Source organism: Meleagris gallopavo, chromosome 2 (assembly GCF_905368555.1).
Source record: "Meleagris gallopavo chromosome 2, MGAL_WU_HG_1.1, whole genome shotgun sequence".
In the NCBI taxonomy this organism is placed as follows: domain Eukaryota; kingdom Metazoa; phylum Chordata; class Aves; order Galliformes; family Phasianidae; genus Meleagris; species Meleagris gallopavo.
In genome coordinates this window covers 107,456,973-107,477,362 of record NC_139405.1, presented here as the reverse complement: position 1 = coordinate 107,477,362, position 20,390 = coordinate 107,456,973, and the positions used below count along the sequence as shown (strand labels likewise).

The 20,390-nt window shown below is 39.0% G+C and overlaps 1 protein-coding gene across 2 annotated transcripts in view; it reads left to right on the top strand.

The window, feature by feature from the left end:
* The window catches only part of TFAP2D (transcription factor AP-2 delta), a 51,979-nt gene extending 31,998 nt beyond the window's left edge, over window positions 1-19,981 (top strand). For both annotated transcript variants that reach the window (XM_085218531.1, XM_085218530.1), the window contains 2 exons: window positions 3,440-3,553; window positions 19,762-19,981. In XM_085218531.1, coding sequence (XP_085074657.1) covers window positions 3,440-3,553; window positions 19,762-19,981 — 334 coding nt within the window. The remainder of the gene's footprint in view (window positions 1-3,439; window positions 3,554-19,761) is intronic.
* The last annotated feature ends 409 nt before the right edge of the window (window positions 19,982-20,390 follow it).

Sequence of the window (20,390 nt, the reverse complement as noted above, 5' to 3'; positions counted from 1 at the left end):
GCTTCTAATATCATTAAATTCATAATCACTGCCTCGTTCTTGCAAGTGAAGATACTTGAAAATGGAGTCAATTGTTCTTCCTTTAACAAAAATGACAATGAAATTACAAGGTGGTAAAATCATTCAAAATAAATTTTGCCTATGGAAATAAATTGAGTGCCACTTCCTGCGTGTGTTGCCACTGTCTCAATTGGGACAGAGCCATAAAAGCATTCCTTTGGCAGAACTGGCTAGATTTTCCACATTTGGATTTTTAAGGAAAAATAAGGGGAAATAACAAAATTATTTCTGCAATTCCTGGTATATAGGTGGAATTCTGTGCTGGATTCAGACATTCAACTTTGGTGATTTGGGTTAGCTTGCCCAAACACTGGTACCTACAATCATTTGAGATGAACTGGTAAACTAGTTTAGTAACCAGCAGCTGCTCCAAAAAGTTCATAGGCATCTTTTCATTACCGTGTTGCATTTTCTATTTCCTATGGATGTCTTAGATACTACATATCCATATGTGAGCATCTAAATAGAGCCCTTGATAACTGCAGTGTAGAAGTCTCCATTGTCTGGTAGAAGCTCCATGTGTTATCAAGAGCATCTATATCTTGCAATCATGCAGTCCGTCCATCCTGAGCAGATGCATCTCTTCCATGTACAGAACTGTGATCCATGTGCTAATAAAGACTACAGATTACTTCTTTGGACACCAATAGCCCTCTTTATCCCAGGCAGGGCACTAAACCTGAAGTAACTCAGTTCACCAGCCCACTCATTTCTACCTGATCTGAGGCTATATTGATAGTAATACAATGAATGAGATCAGGGATATCTTCTGCTGTGGAACAGACCATTTTTAGTAGCCTGTTCTGCTACAGAACACCACTTTAATGGCTCTGTCCACTGTGCTAAACTACTTGACCTTCTAAAACTACCTCTCTAAAATGATTCCTCACATTTGCTCACCAGGATCTGCTTAGGACAGTGCTAGTTGATGTAACAAGGTATTACTATGGCCTATTCTAACAATCTGATGGTCTAGACAATGAAAACTCAGAGCCCTGGTTGACAATTATCGTGGGAAGAAGAGATGGACTCTGTAGCCAATATGCAGCACAGAACACAAGTGACAGCAAAGGCAGAATGAAGCACACTTTGGCTAGGAACTGAAAGGATAAGCTTGTTAGGGACAGAATCATGAGCTAGATGAGCTCTTGGTTTGACCCAGCACAGATGTTTTTTTTTACCTTTTTCTAATCATATACCAGACCATCCAATCTATCACAGATCATTAGTTGCCTCCCTTGCAGAAGTGTCCAGGATTCTCTACCTTGTTTATTTTTATTTTTATTTATTTATTTTTTTAGCTGAGAATCTTGACACAACTAATCTCTAATCATCTTTCTTTCTCTATGCAAAGTCACAGTCCATCATGGTACACAGCTGTCATCCCTTCTCCCTGTCACTACCCCAGGTAATGTTTTGTTAGTAGTGCAGGCACTGAGACTCCACTTTGAGTAGAAATCCCCTTGCTAAAGTAGGTTACTGCCTTCTAAATGTTTTCATGTATAATAAAAAACTTTTCTTCTTTTCTTTCAATCTGCAACATTCAGTAAAGACTTCTGACATGTGAAGATGGAAGGGAACTTAATTGCACACTTGGTTCTGACACTTCCCTTTGTCAAAATATAAGAACTTGTAAGATGAACTTTTTCAACAGGTAGAAAGTAGAGGTTGGAGGAAGGAGAGAGGAACGGTGTTGACAGGGCCGATTGGGGATAGCAGATTGTTTAGAAGCCAAAATGACTGACTGTTTTCAGTTGTTGAAAGAAACTGTTTTTCCTCTAAGGATCTGATTCATTAAAACTGTATGCCACATTTACATACGTTTCTGCTGAATACATCTCTTTGCCTGAAAGGCTAAGACGATGCTGTCTTTTCAAGCAGTGTCTGAGTCCACACCGATGACAAGTGTTCAGAGAAATCAGGATTGGATGAAGTCCAGTGTCACAGTGGGAAATAGCTTTCTGCATTCCCTCTCCTCTTAGGATATAGCCATGCTTTGTCTGTGTTCAAATCTGGTAGAACAGTGATATAATGAAGAGTAAAAACAAGTTAGCAGAGTTTCCTTACTTGTAACAGGGCCAAGGAGAGACATGATCAAGAACAAAAAGCTGAGACTGCCTGCTTAATTTCTGCTATGTCTCTGGCCCAAAGGACAATCATTACAAGGTCGTGATGGAGAATATCAACTCTATGTAGGATCAGATTGCAAAGCAAATGTATGCTAGCAGAAATCATACCATACAGGTTCTCTTTAGTATTAGAAACTGGGCTCAGACACAAAGTAAGTGATGCACACCCTGTGGCATCATGTTGAGATTTAATAATGTATTATTAAAATTATAAACTGCTTCTTTGATCTCTGCAGTATCTTCTGTGCATGTTGTGGGAGACAGTCTACACCAGCATCCATTTTCAGGAATCAGTTTTTATGTAGTCACATTGTTTAGGAGCAAAAACACATGAACCTTATCTGATAATGCCAGTGGGTCAGAGGATGTGAGAAAACCCCTGGCAACATTTAGTTTACTTGTTTATGTATAGTCAGTACAAATCAGCTGAGTATTAAGCCAGTATCACGCAACATAGCTGAGTGTCCAGATTATCTGGAGGGCACTGTGCCCCTCCTGAATTCATGTTAAGTGCCTGTATTCCTGATACACTCAGAGGAAAAGGGGCCAATCAAAGAAGTCTTGAGACAGACATTTGGACATCTCTCCTTTTTTAATTTACTGAACTGTATCATAAACCAATTGAAAGAAAGTGACTTCTTGCCATCCAAGGTCCAGATAGCATTCTTCTGAGGGCATGCATCAAACTCAGCTGGATTGACTCCCTTTCTTCCTTCCTTTTCTCTTTTATAATGAATTAATTGTACATGCGTTAACTAATTGACAAACTAGCCCAATAAAATAATATCACAAGTATGAAAATATCTTATTGTTAGATCCTATATAAAGATATCCCTAGTGCTGAGGTATCTTGAGAAGGAGATAGAGGGGGAAGATAGACTTACTATCCTTTATAAAGACCTTAGACTGCTGGGAGGTCAGGCAAGACATATTCTGAACTCCCACTGCAAGATGCTGAAACTGGGATCATAGGTCCTACCTACCAAAAGTCTTCATTAATGGGATATATTAATCCTAACATGGTTTCAGAGATGAATTATTCCTCTTCAAGAGATTCTGTATGTTGCCTGTTCTGGGAATTTGGGACAAGGAGGTGAGGGAGGATTAATTTGTCTTTAACTCCTTTAACACTACCTCTGCCAAGCATTTGTTACGAATGAGATCACCCAGTATAAAGTGGCAGTGTTATGGGGATCACCATTTCATAAAGTTAGCTCTATCTCATTTAAGGATATTTGTTTTCCTTTTAGACAAATATGTAAAGAATTCCAAGACCTTCTCAGTCAAGACAGGTCACCCCTTGGATCCTCCAGACCGACTCCAATACTAGACCTCGACATCCAGAGACATTTAACACATTTCAGGTATGATTTTAAAAGAAGAGCATTTTTGTAAATACTACATTTGAAGATATAATTGTATTTGTTTCCTTACTTAAGTCTATATGTCTACATATGGACTGCAGTATTGTCTATATTCTGTTTGTTATCTGTGCATGCTAGAAGCTTATGCTTACCCAGCAAAGTACCTCCAGCTGGTTGTATTCACCCTGCTGCAAGGGTAAGTGAGTCAGTCATTTTCTATATCTACAGGCCCAATATCCTCATCTCTAGATGTGAGCCAAATCACAAGCTAATCAAGAGAGAATGAAGATGATCCAGAAATGTGGAAATAACATTCTCAGCTGCACTGGCTATATAAATGAATTAAAATACCAATGAATAGAGGAACAATTGAGGTGCATCCTTATTAATTTTCTAAATAGTTCCAGTGCTTTGTCTATGCTTGTAAATCCATTTGAGATTATGTCACTGTAATCATCCTATCCTATATAGCATATAGATACTTTAGCCTCCAAACCACACTGGCCTCAAAGCAGATTGTTTGCAGGGAATGGTCTTGCTATCCTGACTCCTGAACAGCTCCTTGGAATGGTCTGATAGAATGGAAGTTTGCTCAGACCTAAACTGTGCCAGAGAGTGCTATAAACATGTAGATCAGTTCTTGTGCCCATGCTCTAGCAGTATTTAATTTATTGGTGTAGGCAGCCTAAGAAACTGCCATGAAATGAAGATCTGCTGTATATGAACTCCAATGGCACACTTCATTGGAATTTTATCCAAATTATGGATAGAACATGTAGACAGCATATGATTTCCAAGACTTGTTAGCCCAGGTGTTGCTGCACATCTTCGTATTTTCACTTCATGTTGTGTGCTACATACACAAGTGATGGGAAAATCCCTTCCATAGGGCCATGCTGAAGTAGTGAGATTATCTAAGATATTTATCAAAGATATGTGATGAAATATCTTAGAGGTTCTTCTGCCATTGCTTGGATCACAGAGAAGAGTATATGATAATTTGTAAACCAAAATATTAAGCATGTTTTTTAATACTGTAAAACCCCAGGTTGATCTTGCATATTCTTCAGTGCAGCAAGATGAGATATACTCTGTTCATTGGATGGGCAGACTTCCATGCCCCAGTATTCCAACATCTTTTAGTTATTAAGATTCTGATAGAGCATCAGAAACCTACCAGCTAGGTGATATGGTACCTAATTTTTAGTCCCTCAGGCTTTGAATGGCATCCAAAACATCCACTTCTTCCACCTATCTGTTTCATCAAGGCTAGAGGGCTGGGGTAATGCCTGGTCCACAAATATACACATTCCTTTTTATGCTTCCATAGAGCTGTGTTTGCCCTATTCATATATGAACACACTAAGACAACCTCAATTCTATTCTTATGCAGTGACGTGCACACACAGGCACACACCACCTACCTCTATGCATACTTTCTCTTTTATTCCAAAACACATAAATACACTTGCATATTAAAGAAAACCTACTTATTTAGACAGAATGTTCAAAGAAGGATCTTAATGAGTTACCTAGACTTGTGGAAAAATAGTTAATTCACAGAATCACAGAATGGCCAGGGTTGGAAGGAATCTCAGGGATCATGAAGCTCCAACTCCCCACCACAGGCAGGACCACCAACCTCCACATTTCAGAGCAGCCCAGGCTGCCCAGGGCCCCATCCAACCTGGCCTTGAACACCTCCAGGGATGGACAGGGCATCCACAGCCTCTCTGGGCAGCTGTTCCAGCACCTCATCACTCTCTCTGTAAAGAACTTCCCCCTGACATCCAACCTAAATCACCCCTCCCTCAACTTCAAACCATTTCCCCTTGTCCTGCAGTTATCTACCCTTTCAAAGAGTTGATTCCCCTCCTGTTTGTAGGCTCCCTTTAGGTATTGAAAGGCTGCAATGAAGTCGCCCTGCAACCTTCTTTTCTCCAGACCCATTACATGCACACAGTGTAATTAGGACAGAGGATAGCTAATCCCCAGGGATTCCTGTGTTTAAAGAAATGGCAATAGGGATAAAATGCTGGCAGCTTCAGCTACAACAGCTGTCAACTGGTACAGCTTCCATCCTTCTTTCTCTGCCTGACTTCAGTGGGTTGGAGTACAAGGCGTCTGTGTGTGGTTCTTGGATCAGTCAGTACTTTCTTTTATACCTGCTATAGGCAGTAAGCACTGGACTGTAGGTGGGTATCTGGAAAAGTACAGGTCTTGATCCTTCACAGATGCTTCCCTGGGCTTAAATTGGACTGCTGTCTCTGGCATGTGTGCCTGGGAAACGCTGAGTATTGCCAGACCCATAGACTGAGATGAGACCACGTACTTTTCCCATCTATTGCACAGAACTTGAGGTTACATCCAACTTCTGAACCAGATCTCTAACTCTACTCATGGACACGTGCATCTCCATTTCAGCCAGGTGTATAATCTCCTGCCATTGTCCATAGGGATCTTATTTCAGCCATTGGAATCTGCAGTGTAATTAAGTAAGACTAATATAAACATCTACCATATGACGAATTTATCTCTAAACTCCATTGACTGATAAGTCTAGTCTAGATCTTGGGATCTGAGCCAACTGGTACACATGTATACACTCAGTTATATTGTAAATACCTAAATTTAGTGTAAGCCAGAAAAAAACACGATTCTCATCTCCTACTTGTGGCAGTCTTCAGAACTTCGTTGTCTATCACTTTACTACAGCTTGCCTTCTTGATTAAATATCACAGAAGGCAAATAAACCTGTCTCAGATGGCAGAGAAGATGTGAGAATTTAACTCACGCGTTTTCAAGAACTGATTATTTTCTGAGTCAACAGAGATTCCTCTTCAACGATCACTTGGTTTGTCTGTCATTCTCTGAGGGATGATCCTCAGACTGAACCAACCCCTGTCACAGGACATTTGCTGTTGATTATTAGTTGGATGAGAGATGAGGAAAAAACTCATGTGCAAGGAGAAGGTCCTTGTAACCCAGGAACAGCAGTCACTGCTGTCTTAGGCGTAGCACAGCCTCCTACTGGCTACAAACATAAATAGCTGTTTGTTATTGTGCACTCATAGGGAAAGGTTTCTTAAAAAAATGTTGGAAGTGTCAACCTAACAGCAAGCTAAGAATTCAAATCTTCAACATACATTAGCCTCCACACTCCTGATCATAGGCCTCCATCTAAAACTAGATTTCTGAAAGAACATGTTGTCCTTATTGATTACAGTGAATTAAAAATGCGTATGAAGCATTTATCTCTATAGATAAAGAGTTTTGCAACTGTACGTCAGAAAAGTATTTGACACCCTCAACATATTCACTGTCAAATACTCTGATAATGTCTACAATAATTAGAGATTATTTGGACTGTCCTAATAAGTGACTGATCCTGACTACGCACACAAAATTAGTCTTATTTATGACCAAAATAGCCAGGAGCTGTTAGTGCTCTGTCAAAGAAAACAAACAAAAAAAAAGTGTAAATCTGAATGAGGAGCATAAAGACATTATAAATTTCATGATATGCTTTTTGAATAATGAATTTTTCATCTTCATTTCTATCTGTGTTCCAGAACTGTAGGATTAATCACAATAAATTCTCTACGTCAGTGATGTATAAATCTCTAGACTGAGATGGAGTCAAACAATTACTTTTGGGGAAGGCAGTCTGTAGACTTAAACAAGAACCTCTGATGAAGGACTTTGAATATTTTAGCATGACTTTGTGTTTTCCAACCATTATTCAATGTGATCTGAATTTTGATCACAAGACCATCAGTAATCCCTTAAAGTTTCGTATAGATTTACCATAACAAGAAGAGGTTAAGAAATTCTGCCTTCAAGCACCGAAAGTTGCTCCCAACAATATGAAATGTTGAGATTTTATACATATGCATATATGCTTATGCCATATGATGTCAGAAAGAAATAGAACTTTTATGATCAGGAAGAAAAAGAGAGGAATCACATAAATATACGTTAACAGAATAACCTTAGTTAGGCCCCTTCTAAAGGGCTATAAAATCTGATGCCTATCAGAATCCAACATCTACTACTTTAGGGTAAAAGAAAGGTTTTTTTTTAGGAAAAAATTACCACTGGTAAATGTGGAATCATGATCCCTACTTGCTTGCAATGTACTTGCTCAACATTAATAATTAAGACTAGGGTTCACAGGCTGGCACAGGTCAAATACGAGCAAAATCGGTTTTAAAACTTTCAGCTCACAGTTCTCTCTGATATTTTTCCACCAAGTCCCAGTTCTTCAAGATCTTTAAGCATGTGTCTCATCCGAAGCACAGGACAGTCCCCACGAAGGGCTCAGAAATGCTGGGTTTGCTCAAACTCCAAACTCAACATCATACAAAGCTTAGAACAGGGGAAATCTTCAAAGAAGCTGCCAGTGAGCCTTAAAACTGCTGAGTTTTGCACAACTTTACCAAATACACAAAAAAACAGAAGCTCATCTACACCCCTGGTGCAACCATGTTTGTGCAGTTGCTCTGAGATTCCCGTCTGACCTGAATACAGAAAACTCAAGGCTGCAGGAAGAATAATTTCTCAGTGTTGCATGACCATGAAGAAACAATTCTGTAGAGCCTCGCATTCATACCAGCAATTATTTAGAATTACCTGTGCCAGGGTCATGTTAGTTATGCTTTATTCAAGATGTCTTCCTTTTCAATGCATTTTGAAATATCTTATTGCAGAGATGCTGAATTGATATTAATAAATAAAAAGGTGCCAGGGTATAGGCATGTGTTGTCTGCTTGTGCTGTTTGTTAGGAGGATCCTTTGTTTTTTGTTGCCTAATCTAACAAGCATTGTACCAAAGGATTCCTCATCACAGTGGCACATATATATTTCTAATATGTACAATTATTACTAATATATATATTATAATAATAGACATACTATATATATTATTAATATACATACAGTCTAAGAATTCAGGAAAGCATTAACCTTTCCTAGAGTTCAGCTAGGTGCTTTACTTGCACTATAAATAACATACTAAGGATAGAGAAGTCCAACCTTGTGTCATTTTACCTCATGGGCAAAGTGTTGAGGCAGCTCACATTTCTAACTATGTACATAAATGTGGACTCATGAAGAGGTGATGTGCTGTAGGGCTATTGATGCAATCCTTCAACTCTTCTTTGATTCCATTGTGATAAATGCAGCAGAGCAAGTGGAATAATCCTGTGGGTTGTGTCTAGCCATGTGAAAGCCATGACTAAAGACAAAATTAGCATTAAGCCATGGGGCAAACAAGAAAACTGAGAAAAATCCAGTTCCATACTGAGATGTCCAGACTCATGACTGTCTCTTTGTTGTCCTCTAAAGGCTGATCTGTGTAAATGAATTTATGAGTCCAAACATCAGAGGGCTAAGTCAGCACAGTAATAGAAAAGAACCCAGAAGTTTCTACAACATTAAAGAGAGAAACCCATTTCTCCAGCCCTTCGCTTTCAAAATGGAGTGAGCATGAGGAAAGGGAGAGGAAGATACCAGACAGAGAAAATAAGTAAGAACAAAAATATGTGGGGGGAAAGAAAGGAAAAAAAAAATATTCAGATAAATCTCAGTTTATTTTAAAATGCTGTCTATTACTTGTAATTCAGAGCTTCTTCTTCCAAAAGCCCCACAGAATCAAGTAAAACATTTGTGTACATATGCATATGTCTGTATGTGCAAGAGGGAAAAGCTGAGATTTTAATTTATCCTGGAACTAAAACTGTTTTCAAATCCCACTGATGTCAGCAAGGCTGAGATTTCATCTTTCTTTATTTTTTCAAGACAGCAAGGTTATACAAATCTCTCTAGCATTGTAAATTGGTTGTCTTTGGATTCAGAACAGGTAAAAGAGCCTAGTTTCACACTCAGTGAAACTGAGAGACAGCTCTCAATTATCCAGGGTGATGGGAGGAAAAATAGAGGTTGGAATGGTTAGAGAAAGCAGAAAGATGAATGTAAATGAAATACATATGTAGAGCTTTGACAGCAAGTCAGATTAGAAAAGCTTGGAAATGTTGAACCAGGGCAATTGGGAAGTACAGCAGAAGAAGACAAGCCTGCCTGGATGCACAAAAGCTCTGAGATACACACCTAGAGATCATATGGTGCAGGTTCGTTGTCATGTGAGACGGTGAAGCTTTGCCTAACCCTCCAACACCCATAATCCTGCCACTAGTTCAGCAGAGCTGAGTGCTGGCATTGCAGACCAACAGTTAATTCTGTTGAATCTGAGTCGTTGCTAACCAGCACAACCAGCTAATATAGTGCTGGTGTTCTGATGGCACATAACATCTCAGTATGGGAAATGGTTGGGGTTAACTCACAAGTCACCTGTCTCTTTGACACCTCTCTGGCATTTATCTCATCCTGCCACCTCCAGAGCAGAGACCTAGGCCAGATTAACTGATTGCTTCCTGTTGCATAGACCCCTGCTGTGAAGAAAGGAAATGCTTCTGTTGTATTTCAGGAATGAAATGTAGAAATTAAGACCCCTCCCAAATACACATACAAGCTAATCCTTTAGACAGTATTGACATGGTCCTGGACCCTTAGACACAGCTGTCTATAATGCTTGATTGCTACTGTAATTTCCTGCATGCATTTGGCCTTGAACAACTCTTCCCATCCCAAACAATTTCCAAGCACAAGTTAGCTTTAACACTGTCAAAGGGATGTTCCCAGTTGGAATCAGAGAAGTTGCACCACTTTACAGTTTAAAATACTTGAATAAAGGAGATATGGACTCTCACATCCAGAGCAGGAGCCTAGGCACTCTTCACATCACCAGCAAGGGTATATGTGACTAAAGGCATGTCCTAGCTCCAGTTTAAGTACTTTGAAGTCATTCACTTGTCTCACAGATCTGGGGATCTAGGGTCAATTTAGCTGCGAAAGAGCATCCTGTCTCATGTGCATCTGCCATTCCCTCAATTCAAGAGATTTTTGTGAGCCCCCATCACATCTACCAGCCTTACCATTATTCTGGATGTCCTATAGGATCTCTAATTGAATGGGTGAGCTTGAGTGGATAACCCTTAAGTTGTAAAATGTTCATGTTGCAAATAGTGAAGAACAGTTGTTATGTATTGATTGGTAGCAATGTCCAGGGAGGTGGTGGAGTCACCAACCCTGGAGGTGTTCAAGGAATTTTTAGACATTGTGTTGAGGGAAATGGTTTAGTGAGAACTATTGGTGACAGGTGGACAGTTGGACTGGATGATCTCGTAGGTCTTTCCCAACCTTGGTAATTCTATGATTCTATGATTCTATGAGTATTCACATTCCATCCTTCCTTTTGAAGCTGTTCCATTTATCAGAGGAAAATTTAAGACCGGACTGAGAATTAAAGCCCCTGAGTATGTTTATCTAATATAATCATTTCTGCCCAAAGCTAGAATTCTGGACCTAGAATCCTGCTCTACCCATTTTACATTTAAGTCAGTTGATAAAGCATTAAGGCAGCCTTCAGTCTAAAAATAAAGATTTTGCATATCCCTCCAACCCAACTAAAAGTTAAAAACACCAAAATAGGATTTTATTTATTTATTTACTTACTTACTTTAGATCTTCTTTGTCTTCTTAGTGGGAAGAGATTGTATCTACTTCTCTTGTCCATCCCACTGCAATACCTAAGCTTCCCAGAGATCCATTCAGAGATCTGGGAGTCGCATTGACATGTGCCTTCTTGTACTTGCATTTGTAACCTGCCCTTGCTTCAGAACAGCTCTCCTGTCTGCCTAGGACTGCTTAATCCTACAGTGAAAGTAAAAGAATGGGTAAATGAAAAGGTATGCTTTATAAAATTAAAGTGTATTTCTATTAACTGCATGAGCAGATGCACATTTTTAGAAACGAGTAGCCTCATCTAGACGATATTAGAAGAATTAATGTTTTACTGAGTAATGGCTATCAGGGCTTCTGAATTTTTGGCAGATGTCTTTTTCAGCTCCTAAAAATCTCATGAAAACAAGAATTGCCAGAAAATCCACCAAAAATGAGCCACATTCTGTTGGAATGGGCTGCCCATGGAGGTGGTGGAGTCACCAACCCTGGAGGTGTTCAAGGAATTTTTGGATTTTGTGTTGAGGAACGTGGTTTAGTGAGAACTATTGGTGATAGGTGAGTGGTTGGACTGGATGATCTTGTAGGTCTTTTCCAACCTTGGTGTTTCTGTGATTCTGTGATTCTGTGAGAAGCCAAAAAATGTGACACAGAACCTTACAAAGGGAATATTTGCTGAGATTGTACTCAAGAGAACTGTGCACGTTTCTTGGCTTCCACCAGTACAGGCTCTCTGATCTCATTAGTCAGTCTCTTAGTCTTACTTTCTCCACTTGTAAAATTAGGTTTAAACATACCTTCTTTGCCTGCGTTTGGTCACTTGTATGTGCAAGAATTTGCAGAGGACAGAAAGCTCAGCTATCCTACTAATGCCATCCATTACACAGGGAAAGATGAATATCTACTGATTACAGAAGTTGGATCCTGTAAGGTTACATTTCATCAAGGTGCAATATCACATCCACATCATCTCTTTTATATATAAAAGATTAAAACAGCAAAATAGCAAAGGGAAAACAATTTCCTTGCAAGTGACACTTCTTTCACTGCAGAAACCTTATATAAACAGACAAAAATAATAGGCTCAGAATACTAAAGCAAGAGAATGAAAGCAGTCATCACCCTCACAAATTATTCTGCATTTTGCCTAGCCATCCAGCTGATATGAAACACCTTTCCTGTGAAACTGTTTGAGACAAGAGTTTTGTCGTTTAGTTAGTCTCTGAGCCTGAAGCTGTCAGCCTCCTGTGAGTGCCTAGCATCACACTGACAAGGTGACACAGAAAGCAACGGGAAAAAAAGCAGAGGCTCAGACATTGGGAGCAGCGAGGAAGCAACGTCATTCTTTCTGAAGGGTAAACGAGAGTAGTGAAATAGGTTTTGAATCTTGGAGCATTTTTATTAATTGTAGCGAAAAGCTAAGACCAAATTCTTTCTGCTGGGTTGCAATTACAGATACACATGCACAACCTTTTGTATTTTTCTCTTTTTCTTACATTTACTTTCCTATCAAGAGATAAAGCATATGCTGTCATAATTCCAATCATCTTAATTGGGGGTAGCAGGTTTCTGTTTGGATGCACTGATTGGAGGAAGCTTGGTGTGACTGTGTGGTGAAATAGCTCTGGTGCCCTCTAGAGTTCCCCAATTGCCATGATTTCTCAAACTGGCTCTCGATTCAGCTGGCTGAGGAGGACCACACCCTCCTAACACTGAGGTATTTGCAATCAAACCTCTAACCCTAACCCTAATCCTAACCCTTACCCTATTCCTTTATTTTTCATTTTGTTCCTTCTTTTACTTGTTTTTATGTTTGCCAAACGCATTATAGTTCATTCCTTTTGTATTTTTTCAGCATTCTCTTTCCAGAGATTTTGTCTTCAGTCTTAGAATCATAACCATAGAATTATAGAATGATTTGGGTTGGAAGGGACCTTTAAGATCATTGCATTCCTTTGCTAAGCGGGGATTCTGTCATCTCCTTCTGCTCTATTCATAACCAAAACCCTTTTGAAAGGGTTAAGACTTTTTTGTGTGTGTGTGTGTAGAGGATGAATTACTAAGACAAACAAATCATTTGACTTTTATAATGGATCTTCTTATAGTACTTCTTCACAGAGGGCGAAGCATTGGAACAGGCTGCTGAGGGAAGAGTGAAGTCTCCATCCTTGGAGGTTTAAGAGATGTAGGTGTGGCATTAAGGGACTTGGTTTAGCGGTGGGATTTGGTAGGGTAGGTTGACAGTTGGATTAGATTATCTTGAAGGTCTTTTCCAACCTAAATGATTCCATGATTCCTCTAAGGCCATCATTTATGGAATTAAGAGATCTGATGAGAATCTGTTTTCTTTCTCTTCACTAACATATAAGTGCCTGCTTATCGAGGAAGGGACAAATGTGCATTCATCAAAAATCGAAAACTATGGAGACTAGACATTTTTTCAATTCAACACTTCCTCCTGATTCCCAGGAAAAGAACTGATATCTCCACAATCCTATATCACTGGGATATAATGTTGCTTTGACATCACTGTGTTCATAATGCTTAGCTCTTCAGTTTTTCTCGTCTGAGGAGAGCAGTATGGCTTCTCAGCTATGTTGTCTGCTCCACAGTAGAAGTCTACACATCATAGAAAGTTGGCTGAAACCCATTTGCTTCTTTGCTTTGTCGTGAGGCAAAGATATGATCACTAAGTGAAAGCAGAAGTGAAAGGAGCTGTTGTCTGTGGGAGGCAGGTGTCTATGCTTTCTCAAGTTAACTAGTCATCTTGAATCTCTCTATGATTTCACTGGTGTATTTGGCTCCTCAAGAAGTAACGGGCAGCAGGGCCACTTTTCATCCACAAGGCAGAAGCCTGCATTTTTTTTCTTCTTTTTCTCAATGAAAACTAGCAAGTCATGGGGTTATCCAGTGTTTTATTGGGGAGATAAGATACGCTGTGCTGGAAACATTTATTGACAAACATCCAAGAGCCTCTACAAGTGCCATGTGCACCGCAGTTCAATGGCTTAATCTTTGGTTCGTTGCTTGAAAACATTTTATAGACACAGTCCTGGGTATTTCTGAGACATACCCTAGGTAATTCTTTCAAAATCCTGGAAAATCATCCTTAAGATCCCAAATCCGCAGAGCTGAAATAGGATACTTTGGGATCAGAGAGCATCGGTTTTAGTGCTACCCTCTCACTTTTTCTTTGCTTTTATATGCAGTAAAGGGATTTAACCATGTGGTTAGGAGAGCATGTCCTTAATATACGTGTTTGGTTATGAATGGAAAATAAGCATGAGAGCCTACATTTGAAGGCAGCTTTTTATATGATATTGTCCATTCTGATCCTATTGACTGTTTATCCCTGTAGCACATGCTGGTCATATTCCAGTGTTCATCACAATTATCAGTCTAACTTATGTCATAGTTAGGAACACTGACCTTCTGAAGTGAGGTCATCTCAATTTAGCTCTCTGGGCAACCCTCATAAGGAAGACCTTGCAATAAATAGAAATCAGTAGAGGCACCTATAACTTAGGAAGTTATTTGTATCAATAAGATTTGAATCTTTTTCCATTTCCTTTACAGCCATCCAAAATCTTATCAGATTTCACTACTTGTTATCTGCCATGCATTGTTAAATTTGAAGTGGTTCTTCACATTTAAAATTGTGGGAAATTTCAAACAATGAGTTTGAGCTTGCTTTTTCTTTATTGTTTTGAACTATTTATTTATTTTAAATGAGGCTGTAAACATTCAGTGCAGATGGCCTCTTGCCCCCCGCGGAGAGAGAATCTGTTTCTTTTGCCACAAGTCGAAGTCTCACCAGCCTAGGGTATGGAGGAGTCCTTGAGGTAGATGCCAAATGAGAACCCAAGCCTTCAGGCAGAGCTGGATCTTTTCATTTTTAAGTAAGGCCATCTTTAAAACATGAGCAGACATAATTGCATCGTAGCACCAGGCAGGATTGCAGGGAGATCTGGATGTCCTTAAGCATAAGGATTTATAATATGTTGGCCTGCTATTCACAGCCTTCTGTACGAATCTCTCTGTGAACAGTATCCAAATCAGACATTTTAGCCTTATCTTTTAGAACAATAAAGTTTCTTGCTTACAGGAGTTGCAATGAAGTGTTCTAAAAAGCTGTGAATACCCAGATGATTCCATTATAAAACCTTTGTGTTTAATTTTAGGATCTTAAACACAAATGAAAGTCTTATAATGAAAGCAATTCTCTTTGTAGGTGTGAAGCACACCGAAAATGAACTGACTTTAGTGGGAGCTCAGTCAGTCGAAAAATCATGCAATTAAATATGACTTTCAGGAAACATTTTAATACTTTGCTATTAGTCTTCTGTCTGTTTTGCCTGGGATTTAAATGTAAAATCAGATTTTCTCCCTAGATTGAAACTTACTTTCATCAGCAAAGGGATATTATCCAACTTTCTTAGATTTTTCAAAGTCTTGCAGATAAACAAAGCTCACCAAAATTAGAGTAGTGGGAATTACTGATAAAAATGTAAGATAAAATAGCGGATAGTATCTCGTTGCCTTTCTATGCTCATTACATAGAGTGGGGCCAAAAAAAAAATATACCCTCACAGGAGTATAACATGGAGAGCTGGTCAGAAATTTTCTACAAAATAGTTTCTTTCAAGAAGCATCATGGGAAATTTAATAAGTTTTAATAACTCCATCTATGGAGAACACATGCGACAGGAATCAAAGCTTGTGTTATCACTAGACTTCAGTGCTATTTCAAGGTTGTTGAGTTTTTCTCGTTTTGTTTAGTTTTAATAAGAAATACAAAGTAATCTTTTTAAAAAATCTGTTTTTTAATTACTATTTTTGGTATGTAAGATACCATAAAGCAGATCTATAAAGGAGATAAACCCATAACTTATCCCAGAAAATCCTTTTCCTATAAGCATTAGTTTTCAGGCACATTCAAGATTCTGCTCAGACTGAAATACCAACATCAAGGCATCTCCTGATCAGCTGTGTGCTGAAGGTTCCCAGGTAGACAAGAGACTTGACTGTCTATGAAAAGATACAGCTCAGGAAACAACAGCATGCAACTTCTTTTTAGATGCTACGAGGTGTACCATCAGTTCATTGCTTCTTTTAAATGTCGCTATTCTCCTGTACATACACTTGCTTGGCTTAAATATCTTGTTACCATGAGGCATCTGATGTGGCATCAAAGGCACATTCTTACTCAGCTTCACGGTGCAGCCAGAATCAATAGAGTAGCTTCTCATAAAGGAATGTCTCTTCTTCAAGCGCCAGACTCCAGACATCTCTGACTGTATTGAGTAAAGCCCCAGGACTCAGTTCGGTTGCCTAAACACTGGCATCTGCTACCAACATGTAAAGATGCATAAAAGAAACCATAAAAGTGTCTGGCCTCTGAACACCTAGAAGCAAGGTGAACTTAAAGAAATTCTGTATCTTGTCTACCAATTCCACGTGAATGACTCAGGTGCCGTAGGGCATCTCAAATCAATGAAGACTCTTCCATGAAGGAAACTGAATTAAGTCAATTTGATTGTAAAGGGAATTTAGGCACTGTTGTTGGATACAGCTACAAGTTAACACCTTTGCTTACACACCTAAATATCAGATTTTGTCCCATTCTGGTGCTTACTGCAGTCTTGTTCAGCATTTGAGAACATTTTCTACCCTCATTCTTAACCCTGTTTTTTCTCTCTAAGTTTTCACTGTGGTATTCCCACTTCACTCTTCAGGGCGTATTGAGCTATTATATGAATACAGCACTACTCCTTTTGCTCAAGAGTGGAAATGTTCAAAGACAAAAAGGCCAAGAGAATTCTTTTCTAGTCAATTCTTTGTTAAACTTACTATTCCTATCTACTGGAAATGAATGATTATAGGTACTTCTTAAACAGATAACCGGTTTCTTTCGCACATAAGTTCATAAATATTTTACGTATTTCTTGGTTCGGTCAGTTCCCCAAAACGTGGCACAGAAGACCACATAAGCAATGTAAAAACCATGAGATATTCTAGCTAGTACTGATGTATTTGGACTTTATTTTTTTTGCTTTCTGATAATGTTAGCTCCTTCACATTTTCATTTCTTCAGACTTGCAAAAGATAAAAATGAAGATGAATTCCAACACAAAATTTTTAAATCACCTGACCCCTTAATATTGGACTAGAAAGGGCTAAAAATACTCTTATATCTTATATGCTTGAGCTGGTATTGGTTTTGCAAATATTAAACAGAGAAGACAACTATGATGATTTCTTTTCTTAGTATGCCAGACATTTCCCAAAAAAGTATATAATAATAACAAAATAAAAAAATGATTCTAAAATTAAATCCATTTTCTTTAAAAGATTCAGATATTACTGTAAGTCCAAACTTGAAGAGTCATGTGGTATCATTACTTGATGCCTGTAAAATAGTCCATGTAAATATTTCATTATCATTTTCGTCTCGCTACTAACCAGGGATAAACATAGCTTCCTGCTTTGAAAATGACTGGAATACTGGTGGATAAACATTCCAAAACTGAGCTATTTTTTTAATTGCTTTCAGAACATCCTTCACAAAAGACTGGGCAGTTCCCAGTCTGAAACAGAGACAGAGTTCCACACTGAGCCCTCCTTTTGGTTAGGACTTCCTTAAGCATGGTGTCTTCCTTAGCATTCCCAACAAACAAGGTTCCCACATCCAACAGAGACAGAAAGATCACCCTGAAAGACATCTTGGAGTCTTTCCCATGCTTGTTTTTGATATGTCCAACATCTTGGCAGTCGTCCATGTCTTGTATAAACTCTTTTCCCCAGACCACTCTTTTTTTCACTATTTTCTAAGACGGCTTTAGAGACTGAGAAGCCAAAATGTGGAGGAAAGGAATTCCCATTGAAGTGAAGTGTTCCTATTTCTGACCTACCCATGGCTCTGTGCATTATATCAGAGTTTACTGGTGTGGTGCCTCAGACACAGTTACACAGGGGACAAGACCTTAACTAGCACAGGATTAACTAGTTATTATTACCGAAATAAGTATTTTAAAACTGCAATATTTCAACATTTGAAGTAGTTTTCCACTTATGTTTTTAAATGGAAGAAAAACATTTGGAAAGATTATTTTGCTTTGATTTGTTTGCTTTGGGTTTCTTCTGTTTTTGTTCACATTCTTCTACCTAGAACTTATCAAAATTATTCATTATAAGAATGAAAAGAATTTAGTTACCCATCTTAAGTTGTCTAGTACCACCTGAGAGGCCCTGGGCCTTACGCAAACAGTTTACGCTGCACACACATAATTTGAACAGACAGAACTGGAGTCAGTTGCTTAAAAACTGATCTCTGGTGCCATTTCTGACATTCTGAAATCCTTGCAGAGCTGATAACTGGCACAGAAAACTGTGGAAAATAGGAACATTTCAGGATCTGCAAATAGAAGCCAAGCTGGGTGCCTAAATGCAGTATGTACCTATATGTGCACTGAAATGCATCTTTAAACTTAAATGAGATTTACCCACTATAAGACTGCTTGGCAACTCCATTAAGGCTTCAATTCAGTAACTGTTACGTGAAAAGCACTACTGAAATTCAGACACTTTACACTGCAAAAAAAACATGAAGAACAAACTACTATCTTGAGAAAACGGCTTATATGGACTAAAGGTGCAGTAAGGTAAATCTGCCCTAGGAAATTCAACACCACCAAGGCAAGGGTATTGGAAACTGCTTATTTTTACAACTCACTGATCCTGGTCCAGTATTAGATATAGAAATCGGTGGCCATGCATGCAGCAGGGGGCTTGGAACTTGATCATCCTCAAGGTCCCTTCCAACCCAAGCCATTCTATGATTCTACAATGATTTGTCTGTGTATTTAGCCTGGCTGAACTAGTTCTAGGTGTAACATTTCCTGGGCATTGTTTGGGCCAAGAGTTATTCCCAAAGGGCAGTTTGGACTCCACACTGTTGGATGCTCAGGGTACTTAGCAATCACAATCATGACCAAACTATGCCAATTGCCCTGGCACTGTTTAATTTCCTACTGTGTATGCAACCGTACATGCCTCCACATGGAATCATAGAATTATCATAGAATCATAGAATGGCCTGGGTTGAAAAGGACCACAATGACCATCTAGTTTCAACCCCCCTGATATGTGCAGGGTCACCAACCACCAGACAGGCTGCCCAGAGCCGTATCCAGTGGATAATCGGAATAATCAGAGCTTGCTTGCAAGTCTGACCTGTGAATAAGCCACACGGACTTGGCTACTTTCACCTAAGGAAAGAGGAGCCAGTCCTTCTGGGACTGGAAAAGTAGCAGTGCTGGGCAGCCTAGGGCATGGATCCCCTCTTGGCTCTGAAGTCAACAATACCGTGTCAATCTGCAATCCACAGATCTGTCCTACAGTGCTTCAGAAGTGATGCTCCTACCAAAAGCAACCTTTGAAGCTGTATGCAGTCTGCTCTCACTGCTCTGCTCTTTTATTTTCTGTTTCTCTCACAGGTAATAAATAGTTTAGGGAGTAAGTCTCGATTTTCAGTCTAAAATATTTGTACTGTAAACACTTCCACGTATGTAAGTCTATATATATTTATGTGCGTGTGTGCACTTCTTTTTCTTTCTCTTTCCCATCTGCAGTTTGATCACTCACGGTTTTGGAACTCCTGCAATATGTGCTGCCCTAAGCACTTTCCAAACTGTTCTCAGTGAAATGCTGAACTACTTGGAAAAGCACACATCGCACAAAAACGGAGGAGCGGCGGAATCCGGCCAAGGACACGCCAACTCGGAGAAAGCCCCCCTACGGAAAACTTCAGAGGCTGCTGTGAAAGAGGGCAAAACAGAAAAGACAGACTAGCTACATCAAACAGAATCTATTTCAAGAGAGTCTTGCTGCTGATATTTTTTTTAAATATATATATCATTGAGGGCGATTTATCTCCAGTGGACCAAATCCAAAAAACAAAACAAAACAAAAAAAAAAAAAAAAAACAAGGGGGGGGGGAAGAAAAAAAAAAAAGCAAAAAGCAAAAAAAAAAAAAAAGGAAAAGAAAAAAGAGAAAGATTAAAACAGAGAGAAAGAGAGAGCGCGAGAGAGGAAAGTATTCAACCCTAAGAACAGCAGTGTACAGTAATTGTGTGATGAAATTGTCACTTTTTTAAAAATTTATGTTGCTCTAAAACTACTTTTCGTGCATGTAGTATTTGATTGTTCTGAATGATACACTAACACTGTTTTTTATAAGCACTTCTGGACTTGGCTGAGG